This window comes from Rattus norvegicus, chromosome 3 (genome assembly GCF_036323735.1).
Source record: "Rattus norvegicus strain BN/NHsdMcwi chromosome 3, GRCr8, whole genome shotgun sequence".
Classification (NCBI taxonomy): Eukaryota; Metazoa; Chordata; class Mammalia; order Rodentia; family Muridae; genus Rattus; species Rattus norvegicus.
This window is the reverse complement of record NC_086021.1, coordinates 75908949-75920962: the sequence shown is the minus strand read 5'-3', so window position 1 is coordinate 75920962 and position 12014 is coordinate 75908949. Positions and strand designations below refer to the sequence as shown.

Sequence of the window (12014 nt, the reverse complement as noted above, 5' to 3'; positions counted from 1 at the left end):
TTCTCACTAAAATAGTCAAAATAATTGTTTTTCCATCTGTATTTAAAGTATGTGTACTAAATTAGAAAAATTAGTTTTCTTCCATGCATTGGTAATAGCGCAGTCCAAACCCTGAACCTGATAAACAACCTGCCTTCTGCCTCTCCCGCACTTCCTCTGTGCCCCCCCCCCCGCCCCCCCCCCCCCCGGCTTCCTTCCACTTTACTTGCCTAGGAAAGACATGCATTTGAAAACGTGAGCCTTCTTTTTTTTTTTTTTTTTGGTTCTTTTTTTCGGAGCTGGGGACCGAACCCAGGGCCTTGCGCTTCCTAGGTAAGCGCTCTACCACTGAGCTAAATCCCCAGCCCCAAACGTGAGCCTTCTTATCTCATCGTTTATACCTTTTAATATTTGGGCACCGTTCCAAAAAGGACAAACAGCTTCAGCAGAGCCCAGAAGTGGTGTGCCTGGGATTAGACTCAGTGAACGTGGGTCAGAAGAGCTTGTCTTGTGCTTTAATTCAGCCCTCTACCAAGCAGATGGCGTTCAGTGGAATGTATTCCCTCCTGTTGCAGAAGCACACGAAACTAGCTACCAAACTTAAATGAAGTCATGTTACATGTGTGTGCCCACTGTACCTGACAGTTCATGGTAATTCTTGTGAGAACAAGGCCCCAAACATGATTATACACCATGGCTACTCCTCTAGCACAGGTATCAGCACCAGGCTACCTAAACAGATTCCCAAACCTCACAGTGATGCAGACCCAACAGGGAGACCTGTTCAGGATGCAACTGCCTCCGTGTCTGACCAGCCACAGAATAAGACTTTGAGATGTCAGAGAGTGATCACCCACGGTCTCTCCAGAAAATCCAGGCTTCGGGGACCTAAGGCGGAATACAGCTCTCCTAGACTGTAAGGAACCCATTTCCCCTGCTTAGAACCTTGTTTGTGCACACTAGGAAACAGCCCAAGTACATGTTGAAAAACTCTGGCAGGATGGGGTACAGCTCAGTAGATAGAGCACTTGCCAAATATGTGCAAGATCCACACTCCAAACAGAAACAGTAACACCACTGCGCACCTCCAGTGTCAGCACCACAGAGTTGGAGGCAGGAGAATCAAAAGTTCTCCAACATCCTTGGCTGCACCTCGAACTCATGGTCAGACTGGGCTTCCTGAGACTTTGTCTCAACAATAACAGTTATGATTATACAGGATGTGGAAATGAAACGTTCCCATAACTTACCGGCGGTAATCCTAAGTCATGGGCTTTTTGAAGATGCTTTCCTTGAGCCTCAGGTAGATGTCTTTGTGTGTGTGTGTGTGTGTGTGCACGTGTTCTCGTGTGAGCATGCACATGTGCATGGAGGCCTTGGGGCACAGCCTTGGCTTTTCTTCCTGCTCTAGTGATCACCATATAGGCTAGGCTGGGTGGCCACCGAGGACCGACCCACCTGTCACCTGTCTTTGCCTTTCTGGTGCTGAGATTACAAGTGCCTGCTATTATACCTTTTGGGAGGTTGGGCATGGTTTGAGACAGGGTCTGACTACATAGTCCTGGTTGTCCTAGAACTTGCTATGTAAATCAAACTGGCCTCGTACTCAGAGATCCACCTTCCTCTGCCTCCAGAGTTGCATGATTAAGAGTATGCACCACCATGCCTAGCTAGCTATGCTTTGCTTTTTCCTACTCAGGTTTCGGGGATATCAAACCCTAACCCTAACCCTTCCTCACCCAAGGCAGGCACTGTACCGACGAAACCGTCAACCCTTGAGAGAGGTGTTTTTTCACCAACCACTTCCCCATGGCACCTGGGAGAATGTCCTCTCTGCCCTTTCTCTGGCCTGTCACTCCAGAGATGGAACAACTCGTTACAATGTCACCTCTCTGCTTCTCTGTTTAGTCACTTGGTTTGATATTCTAGAGGCCTGCAAAGGAACTCTCAGTCATCTCGTCAGACTATCAGCAGTGTCATGTTGCTGGCTAAGCAGCGCCTTGGCAGACACTGCCCATCCTGCGGCCTTTGTCACCTCCCCTGTGCACAGAATCATCTGACTCTCCTCCTAAGAGGAAGGAATGCCAGTGTTAGTGGTACAGCTCGTCCCTCCTTCCCTGCAGATATAAAACAACAAGCAAGCCAGGGGAAAAGCCCAAAAGGCTTCATAAGCTCATATATTCTGAAGGTTCTTTAGGTGACTGATTGGAAAGCAGGGTCAAAGGTCTCCTGATGCTCAGAAGGCAGAAGGCTACAGGGAAGAGGGAGGCCCACCCTTTCTTAAAAAGTAACATAAAAGAGAGGGCCGTACTCTGGGAGAAAGTGCCTGATTGTTGACATATGATGAGTATGTGGTGTTTGTGGCTGTAGCACAGTGGGGTTTCCTGACAGCCTTGGGGCCCAGACCCTGGATTCTGGGCAGCTCCCCTGTAAGGATACCTGGGCACAGCTAAGATTTCTTTTGGGGGAACTAGAGCTGGGCCTCTCCTCCCTGCTCCTGGGTCTCTGTACTCTTCTCAGTTCACACATTTCTGTGAAGTTGTCTCTGAGGTAGGATGGAGTCTCCTGACTGCTTGGTTCCAACAACTGGGCAGACCAGCTTGGGGGTCTTGATACCTGAAGGTCGAGCTGGGCTGAAACTCCAGAGTTTCAGCTTTCATGAGTCAGCACCCAGTCTAAGCTAGACATCTCAGTGATGTAGCTAGCTACCTGTGAGTCACCCCCATTCCTGCAAGTAACCTGTGACCCCTGCAAACTCACATGTTCACTAAGATAGACTCAGTGAAATTTCCTTTGGTCTGACATTGTTACCCTCTCTGAAGCCAGTAGATGTTTGTTTACATTTTCCTTGGAAAAGTCACACAGATGCCCTCACAGGGACTGAGGAAGCCAAAATGAATTCGGGAGGAGTGGTTGCAGGACCCTGCAGAGGGTTCTGAGTGTTCGCCTGATTTGACAGAGTGTAGAGCATCTGCGTCTGTGGAGGCAATCCTAGTATGGCTTCTTTTCCATAACGATGTGCTCCATTGATGTGGGGGTGACTGCATGCTCTCTGCAGTGCACCAGTGGTGAGACACGAAACCAAATCTAAGCTATCCGAGAGTTGATCTCCCTTGAGAGGATGCCAGTGTGAGCATCTTCCTCTAGAGCAGTGGCTCTCAGCTTTCCTAATGCTCTGACCTTTAATACACTTCCTCACATTGTGGTGATCCCCAACCATACATTCATTTTTGTTGCCACTTCATAACTGTAATTTTGCTATAGGCACAATTTTTTTTTTTTGATTCTTTTTTTTCGGAGCTGGGGACTGAACCCAGGGCCTTGCGCTTCCTAGGTAAGCGCTCTACCACTGAGCTAAATCCCCAGCCCCTAGGCACAATTTTTTAACACACTTTAAAGTGTACCCTTGTGTCATTCAGATGACAATTTCTCTGCCCTTGTTTCAACCCAGACATGGCACTGTAATGCTTATACCAAGAATCTCCTGTCTCAAGTTTATGTAAACAGCTCTTACCATCTATTCTCTGCCTTGTTAATAAAGGCTGATCACCCAATGGCTGGACAGAATGGCGAATAGAGCAGGACATAGGCCAACCAGAGCGGAAGAGAATTGAACTCAGGACCTCTGGAAGAGCAGTCAGTGCTCTTAACTGCTAAGCCATCTCTCCACACCCCCTCCTCACCCCCGAAGACTTTTAAACAAGGATAAAACAGCTTCTTTCAGCTGGGTTCAGGAAGCTGTGGATAGGGGAGGGAGAGGGCGGGGATACAGGAGGGAGTGGGCGGTATCAGCCCAGTGCAGGGAAGGCAGAGAAACTAAGCAATACAACCTCTCATCTCTCCTTGAGACAAAGGCCACACAGTGGAAGGGGACTCTGTCCCTGGTGCTTCCTTGAGCCATCAGGTACAGGGATTAGAGGACATCAGGGAACAGACAGGCTGAGGAAATTAAGCATGAAGACAGCATTTAATTCCCAGTTCACCAGACCTGACTAATTGTCAAATACCTTGGATTTGGTAAAGAGCTTCGGAAGTCTTACTGAACCCCATGGGAAGGGGGGAGCTGTAGAAGAAAGGAGAGGTTCTGGAAAGTCTGTAGGATTTGGACAGACATTGTAAATGAGATTTGTAAAGTATTAAGTCAAAGGAAGTTGGAAGAACAAAGCAGCTGTCTGGTTACTCAAAGGCAGATGCGGCATGGCTTATAAGGACGCAAACGCTGTGCGAGTGACCTTCTGGGAGGCCTTGTGGCCTGAGCAAGAGAAGAGATAAATGACAAAATAGCACAGGTGAACAACATTAAGCGCGACTTAGTAATGGACAGTTAGCTCATGAGTATGCAGTGTGCATTTATCCTTGGCATGAAGTATAGTGAGGGAGAGAGTATTCAGCCTGAGGTTCTTTTAAGCAGCTGGTGTAGCTGACTGCAATATGGCAAGGACCATGATACTAGCTGGGAGCTGTCAAAAACTAAGGAACTGGCTCTAGAGACAAATATGGTAAACGAGTATGTCCCTGAGCCAGGTTGATCAGCACTGGCTGGTCCAACTGCCACCAGGATGGAGAGACATGTAATAGTAACTTTTATTTGCCTGAAGTAATTGTTGTCTTGGAGGCTTACTGCTAACCTGGGCCTAGTCCTGGAAGCTTCCAGCCTCTGTGCAATCTTATCTAGACCTAGGATGTTTTCAGCCTCTGAGAGTTGCTGCTGAATAAGTTCATCCCTTCCTAGTTCCTTTGAACTCTGGCTGGCTGGTTCAACTCAGCTGTTCTGCCTCAAACTCCTTTCCCAGCTGACTGATTCAATCTGGCTTCTCTCTCTGCCTCTGACTTTTTGTTCTGCTTGACTAATTTGGCATTCAAACTAATTCGGGCAATCTGTTCTAATCTTTTGGTTCCTTCTCACTCTCTGGCTCATTTTGTCTTCACCTATGTCTAGCTTGTTCTCTCTCTGCAATCTGTCTCTGAACAACTGTCTTGTAAACCTGCCCCTCCTCTTTCCTTTTTCTCCCTGTTCTCATCAGAGTTGAACATTATCTTATTCTGTCAAGTCTTTCTCTGATCCATCACTTTGTCTGCCCCTCAATTAGACATCACTTTCAAACATGGCTGCTTCTTTTTACAAACTAACTTTACCTTCACTGTTTAGGATTAAAGGGTGTGTACTAAGGACTGAGCCAAACAACTAGAAAAATGGGTTTCCAGTAAACACAATCTTGAGGTGTTCAAGATTTGATCACCATTTTTGTATAAATAAAAAGGGAAGATTTTTATCTCTACCACAGTAAAGCTATTTCAACAGACACAATTATCAATCCTACACATTTAACAGTCTGAATGTCCTTAGGAAGATCCCCAATGCCATGATCCTTTTTCACTGCAGCCTTTGTCATCTGACCCCTGCATGAGTCTATTCAGCATCACGGTTTTCAGTCTGCCAGTCTGATGAACAATTTTTTTTTTTCAGCCACTTTGTCGAGCTGTCCCAGGCAGGGGTTGGGGGGTGGGAGACGGCTTTCTTGTCTGCATTGCTGTCCTTCTGAGTACTTGGATCAAATCTTTAACTCATTCCCTGACCTCCATTCTGATACTAAAATATCTTTAAAGTACACAGGTTGATCTAATTCAGTAGTTCTTTTTCCTCTGTAATCCAGTGTCTTCCAGCTAATCTTATTTCCCATTCTGCTTATCAAGGAACAACTAGATCTTTAGAAATCTGAATGTAGACATTTAGGCATTGCATACTCAGCTCCACCCCGGTGAGCCAGGCTTCATACTCATTGGCCAAGGGCTGTCTATCTTGATTCTCAATTTCATTAGGTAACACAGAGTCACAATTAAGCACATCCTGTTCTCTTCTTTCCTCTGTCTCTTGAATCTTAAGCCTTTGTATTATTATAGCTATCTTTTCTTGTATAGCTATTTTTCAATGTTTTTTTTTTTGAAAGAGAAAATATAAAGATTACAACTGAAATTAGGGAGGGGTTTACTCCAGTGGTTAAAATTGCAATGAGTCCTTCAATGGCCTTTTCAAGTGATGTTTCAAACATCCTGGTTCCTACCCTTGCTCTCAAGGGATCTGAAATGGAGTTTCCCACTTTTTCTAATACAGGAAGAGTCTGTCTACATAATTAAAATTATCTTTGGGGGTGGCTTACTGTGATTTGCTGTCTCAGAGGGTCCTGTGTTTTCCCTCGTTCTGGGCTCGAGGCTCCTACCAGTTCAGTCTTCCAGGTCTCTCCATATCCAGATGAAGTCAAAGAATGCTTCCCAGCCAATCTCCTCTGCAGCTTTCTCTCAGATGTGATGATTCGTATATGCTTGGCCCAGGGAATGGCACTATTAGATGGTGTGGCTCTGTTGAAGTAGGTGTGCCATGGCAGATGGGTTTAGACCCATCACCCTGGCTGCGTGGAAGTCAGTCTGCCACTAGCAGCCTTCAGATGAAGATGGAGAACTCCTGGCTCCTCCTGCACTATGCCTACCTAGACGCTGCCACGCTCCCACCTTGATGATAATGGACTGAACCTCTGAACCTGTAAGCCAGCCCCAAATATATGTTGTCCTTTGTAAGACTTGCCTTGGTCATGGTGTTTGTTTACAGCAGTAAAACCCCAACTAAAATAGAAGTCTCATGTCCTCTGTGACATTTCTGTCCAATGACCTTTGCTTTCTGCAACGTTGGTGGGCTTTGTCCTTCTCCAATTATGTTGGGTGCTCCTTCTAACCACATTGGTTGGGAGTTGTAAAATTATCTTTTATCAGGTGTTTTAACTGTCATCTCAGACGTTTACTGCCTGTCTAACCCAGGCCGAGTCCTGGAAGCTTCTGGCCTCTGGATAATCTTGTCTAGGCCTAGAATGATTTCGGCACCCGAGACTTACTGAATAAACCCACCCTTTCTAACCCTTTCTGACTCTGGCTGACCAGATCAGCTCAACTGATCTGGCTCTAAACCCTTCTCTAAGCTGGCTTCTCTAGGATTCTCACTGAATTGCTGCTGGACCTCATACTCCTGGCTCCTTCTTACCCTCTGGCTCCTTCTGTCTTCACCCGTGTCTAGCCTGGTCTCTTTGTGCAACCTGTCACAGTAATACTGCCTCTGCCTCCTCTGTGCTGCCCTCTTAGGTCGCCTCTCTGCTCTCTGTGCTGCTGAGAGTTGGTCATGTCCTATTCTGTCAGATGTTTCTCTGATTGTCACTTTGTCTGCCTCTCAATTAGACATCAAGAGACCAGATCTTGGGTTCAGACTCCACCTTAAAGAACCTGACCTAAGGTTGAACTTGAGTTAACCAACAAGCCAACACCTCGCACCATGTTCCAGGTTACTCTAACTAGTCTGCCCCGACACTTTACTTCCTAACAACCAGCAATGCAGAGGAAAGCAGAAGTTAAGTTTATGGTTTGGCTCCCAGCACCAGAAAATTATGTAAAAAGGCAACAAAATTCCATGATGGCCCCCAATCAAATGTGTGCCAGGCTAGAAACCCACTGCTTGTTTGCTTTCCTCCCATTCTGCTGCATCAGAGACAGCAGTGTGGCCCAAGCTCGCTCGAGCTTGAATAAAGACCCCAGTGTGAGTGCATCACTGGGAAAACCCTTTAGTGCTGGCTTAGGGTTCCACTGCTGGGAACAGACACCATGACCAGGGCAACTCTTAGAAAGGACAACATTTAATTGGGGCTGACTTACAGGTTCAGAGGTTCAGTCTGAATCATCATGACAGAAAGCATAGCAGCATGCAGGCAGACATGGTGCTGGAGGAGTCAAGAGTTCCACATCTTGATCCACAGGCAGCAGGAGACTCTGGGAGTAGCTTGAGCATAGGAGACCTCAAAGCCCTCACTCATAGTGGTGCACTTCCTCCAAAGACGCCACACACTTCCTCATAGTGGCACTCCCTATGGGCCAAGTACTCAAACACATGATCCTATGGGGGTCATACCTGCTGAGTAGCTAATAGGTTTGCAAAAGTATGTGGAAAGCCAGTAAAGACAGAGAACCAACTCCCATAAGGTATCCTCTGACCATCTCTCTCTCTCTCTCTCTCTCTCTCTCTCTCTCTCTCTCACACACACACACACACACACACACACACACACACACACACACACACACACACACACAGAGTCACTGCCACACTTTCCTGGAAATGTCGCCTCACTTTCCCCAGTGCTTTTCCCTCAAGTGTCTTGCTTTTCTCGAATACTGGCAAGTGACTAACCAGACATGCCCACGTGCTGCCCACTGACTTCCCTAGTGACTGTGATGATAGCTGAAGGTGGAGGAGAACCAAAGACTCCATTTCCCAGCCTCCTTCAGCTACCTGTGGCTGCATGGCTCCTCATCAGCAGATTTTAGGCTATGATGGTGTAGCAAACTTCTCTACAGTGGCTGAGTAATGGTGGCTGGGTTTCTATCTCATCTGAGACCATGCCGTGACCTTGTGGGTGGACACACGCGCAGATGGAGCAGACAGGATCTCTCTGTAGCCCTGGCTGTCCTGGAACTCGTTCTTAGACCAGACTGGCCACAAACTCACAGTGGTCAGCCTGCCTGTGCTTTGAGGCTCTCTTAGATAACTCAGCCTATGCAACATCGTTACTGCCCTGGCTTTCTTGTGAGACCCTGAGCAACAAGACTGTCTCCCCACCTGCCACCAGGGTCTGTTACAGAGCTCCACCATTGTTGACCCAGCACTTAAACTGGGGCCCACGAGGTTCCTTCTTGGCATACTGACCAGGACAGTCTTAAATCTGTGCTTCTGGAACCTAGTACAGGGTCTACCATTGCCCTCAAACTCCTGGAACTAAGGAGTCCAGTGGTGAAGCATTTACCCAGCATACTCATGGCCCTGGGATTAATCCCCAATGCTAAGAGACTCAAGTTTTCCTGAAGAGAATACTCAAAGTTATGTACCTAAAAGTAGAGTCACTGGGTTACCACCCTCCCAGTGGGTGTTTTTGAGGGCTTCTCCCCTAGAGCCTGAGGCTTCATATTATCATAGGCATCTTCCTGAAAGATGGTCCAGGGATATCCTCGAATGATAACCCACTAAGATTAAAGACGCTTCATTGGAGAAACTGCTGTTTAATCATTTTATACAGCTTGAAGACTTGCTTTGACTGCCTTACAGGATGCTGTATTTTTCTAGAGGGAGGGAGGGATGGAGGGAGGGAAGAGAGGAGGGGAAGGGGAGGGAGAGGGGAATAGAGGGGAAGAGAGAGGCTAACCAGAGGTCTGCATCAGATGCCTTTCTCAATCACCTGGTTTTTGCTACAGGGTCTCTCACTGAACCTGAACCTGGAGCTGCCAGAGAGCTTCAGGAATGACCAGAGCTGGGACTACTAGAGACTTCTACATCAGTCAACTTTAGGTCTGTGTCTCTATAACACATCCTGGGAGAGGGGATGGGTTTCTGGCTGAGTGTCAGCAATGGCCAGCCTTGCACTGAGTGTCTTTAAGCTAATACCAGGCCAAGGGCCAACAAACTGCTTCCTTCTTATTTCCAAAGGGAGCATTTAGATCACCCAGGAAATCGATTCCACTTGATGTAGCATCTCTTGGAAACTTAGAAAAGCACACCCACACAAGCTGGCTTGAGAGGCGAGGCACGGTGAAGCATACTCCCATGTGTATCTGGATACAACACAAGGAGAACACAAAGCGACTGAAGTTTATTGCCGTCTTCGCTCTCCCAGGGTCGCCATACCATGAAGTAGCTACAGAGTGCAGCCCTCCTCTATTTCTCTTTAATGCCATCTTACCACGGGCATCTAAAGCAACAGCAGCAGCTACAAAACGGTGTCTGAGTAATTCTGAGTTCAAAACAAGATCTGTGTACAGGCAGAATAAAAAGATGTTCAATTAACAGTGTGCATGTAACCGGAACAAAACATCTTCGACTGGGAGTTCTGTGTAAACCTTAATAGAGATGCGACTCACAGAGACCAACATTAAATTCTTGTTTCCTTTTACAGTTTAGTGAGGTGGTCTGTGTTCTTGCAAACGACTTACAAAGTACAAGAAATGTTGCGTGTGGGCACTAGGCATAAAATATCTCATCTCCTTACACAAGGCGTAGCAGTGGTACAGGGATTCTAGCAGGCCCCCGCCGTCTCTTCCAAAGACGTACATCCCAGAATGGCAGCAGATGCCTGGCAGCAAGCCACCCATAACAACTTTTTTTGGTTGTTTAAAATACAAGCACATTCTCAGATTCCCCTCCTTGGCTGTAATTCCCCCAACTTGGTGGGAGACAAGCCCTCAGACTCTTGTGCAGTTTCCCCTTAGAATTATGTACAGGACCCCTACAGATACGTACAAACTAGATGAAATCAATGGTAGTTTGCGATTCCAGATATGATCCCATGGTTAAATAGACAGACCACATCAGTTCTGAAGGTTGATTCCAAGTTAAGAAGCCTCAGAAGCATTTGCATCCGTAACTGCAGACACAGGCTTCTCCATGGCTGGGGTGCAGTCGCTCACTCTGTCCTCAACAGTGGTGGGGACCTTGGAAGCAGGAGACATCACATCCACAGTGAGGGAGGAGGTGTCTGCCTTTGCAGTAGTCATGACAGGGTCAGAAGGTGGGCCCATGGCAGGAAGGGAAGACAGTGGTTCCCCTGCGCTGGCTGCAGAAGAGCCCTCTGGAACCAAAGGGAATGACGGGAGGAAGTCGGACGGCATGGGGAGAGGTGCAATGCCAGGTAAGTTTCGGGGAGGCAAGGACGGAAGAGGTGGCAAACCTAGGACAGAAACAGCAGAGATCACATATCCTCCCAGCACCCAGATCGCTGCTATCACGCACCACTACCTGCTCCTCGGCAAGAGCCTGAAGCTAGGAGGCAGCATGGCCGCCGCTGCTGCCCTCTGACTGGAGGCTGGGGCTGAAGGCTTCCCATCTGCAAGCTTGTGTGCCTCAGCTCTGCACTCAGGGTGTCTGCTGATGGACAGAATGTGGTGCTCCACGGCACTCAAGGGCGCTAGCCGGATGTCAGTTAGGAGGATCTGCACCCAGGCAAGGTACAATGCAGCAAAGAGGAAGGAGCCATGGAGAGCAGCAAGTGCTGCCTCAAGGAAGCCCCCTGCACCTGGGGAGGCCCTGAGCCTGACAACTGTCTCTGCTGTTCTTGGTGCTCTAACCTGGAGACTATTTAAGGAGAGAAGAGCAAAGGGAAGGTGGACATACAGTGTATGTCCAGGATACCACTGGCTGGAGAAGCTGGTTCTGCTCTTAGACGCCTGTTGTATTTAAAGACAGAGGGGACCAAGAATATGGGCACCAGGGAAAAGAGGCAGGGAGTGTGGTCAATGCAGCTCAGGCGTTCTGGGTCCCTCGTTCTTCAGCCCTGGCACTGAAGATGTGTTGAGCTGATGTGAGAATTGCAAATCTGTCAGAAGTATGACAATGACAACCAGTATTTAATGTGGAATGATCACTACAGTGTCATGAATGGGCAGTTGGGGGCTGGGGGGGTCATCAGCAAGGGCAGACTTGGGGACTGCTGTTCCCTTTCACCTGGGCACTTGAGAGCCACCTGCTGGCAGCTAGTACCTGGGTTACTACTATAAAAACAACCGAGAATACTTAGCCGTGTAGACTGTCATCCTAGCACTTGAGAGGCTGAGACAGGAAGTTAATCCATTTGAGGTTAGCTTAGGCCAGCTACACAGTGAGACCCTTCCCCACCTCCGATCTCAAAAGAATGAAAAATCACAGGCCTAGAATGCACAGAGCAGGCACCAGCATTTCCTGTGGCTTGCATCCTTAAATAGGAACTGAAGAGAGGGGATTCATGCATCTCTAGTAGGTGACCTGGACCACACTGTCAAATTCAGTGCACAGGAAACTCCACTGATTCTGAGACAGCCTGTCTGGGGCCAACCCTGCCGGGGGGCGGGGCAGGGGGTGATAGAAAAAGGGAGGGAGGGAGGCAGGAGGCTGGGTCACGGACTTCTTTCTTTCTTCTTTTCCACATAAAAGATGGATACTGATTAGAAGAAATTGAAATGTGTTAAGCTGAGTTACT

The 12014-nt window shown here is 47.8% G+C and overlaps 1 protein-coding gene and 1 long non-coding RNA gene across 2 annotated transcripts in view; one reads left to right on the top strand and one right to left on the bottom strand.

Moving 5' to 3' along the window:
- Positions 1-246: 246 nt before the first annotated feature.
- On the top strand, positions 247-9956 carry LOC120101562 (uncharacterized). Its single transcript, XR_005502189.2, has 2 exons — positions 247-9355; positions 9494-9956. It is a non-coding gene; the product is annotated as an uncharacterized LOC120101562 (long non-coding RNA).
- Positions 9641-12014, bottom strand: part of Gorasp2 (golgi reassembly stacking protein 2) — a 28716-nt gene continuing 26342 nt past the window's right edge. The window contains exon 10 of the mRNA NM_001007720.1: positions 9641-10730. Coding sequence (NP_001007721.1) covers positions 10396-10730 — 335 coding nt within the window. The 3' untranslated portion in view covers positions 9641-10395. The remainder of the gene's footprint in view (positions 10731-12014) is intronic.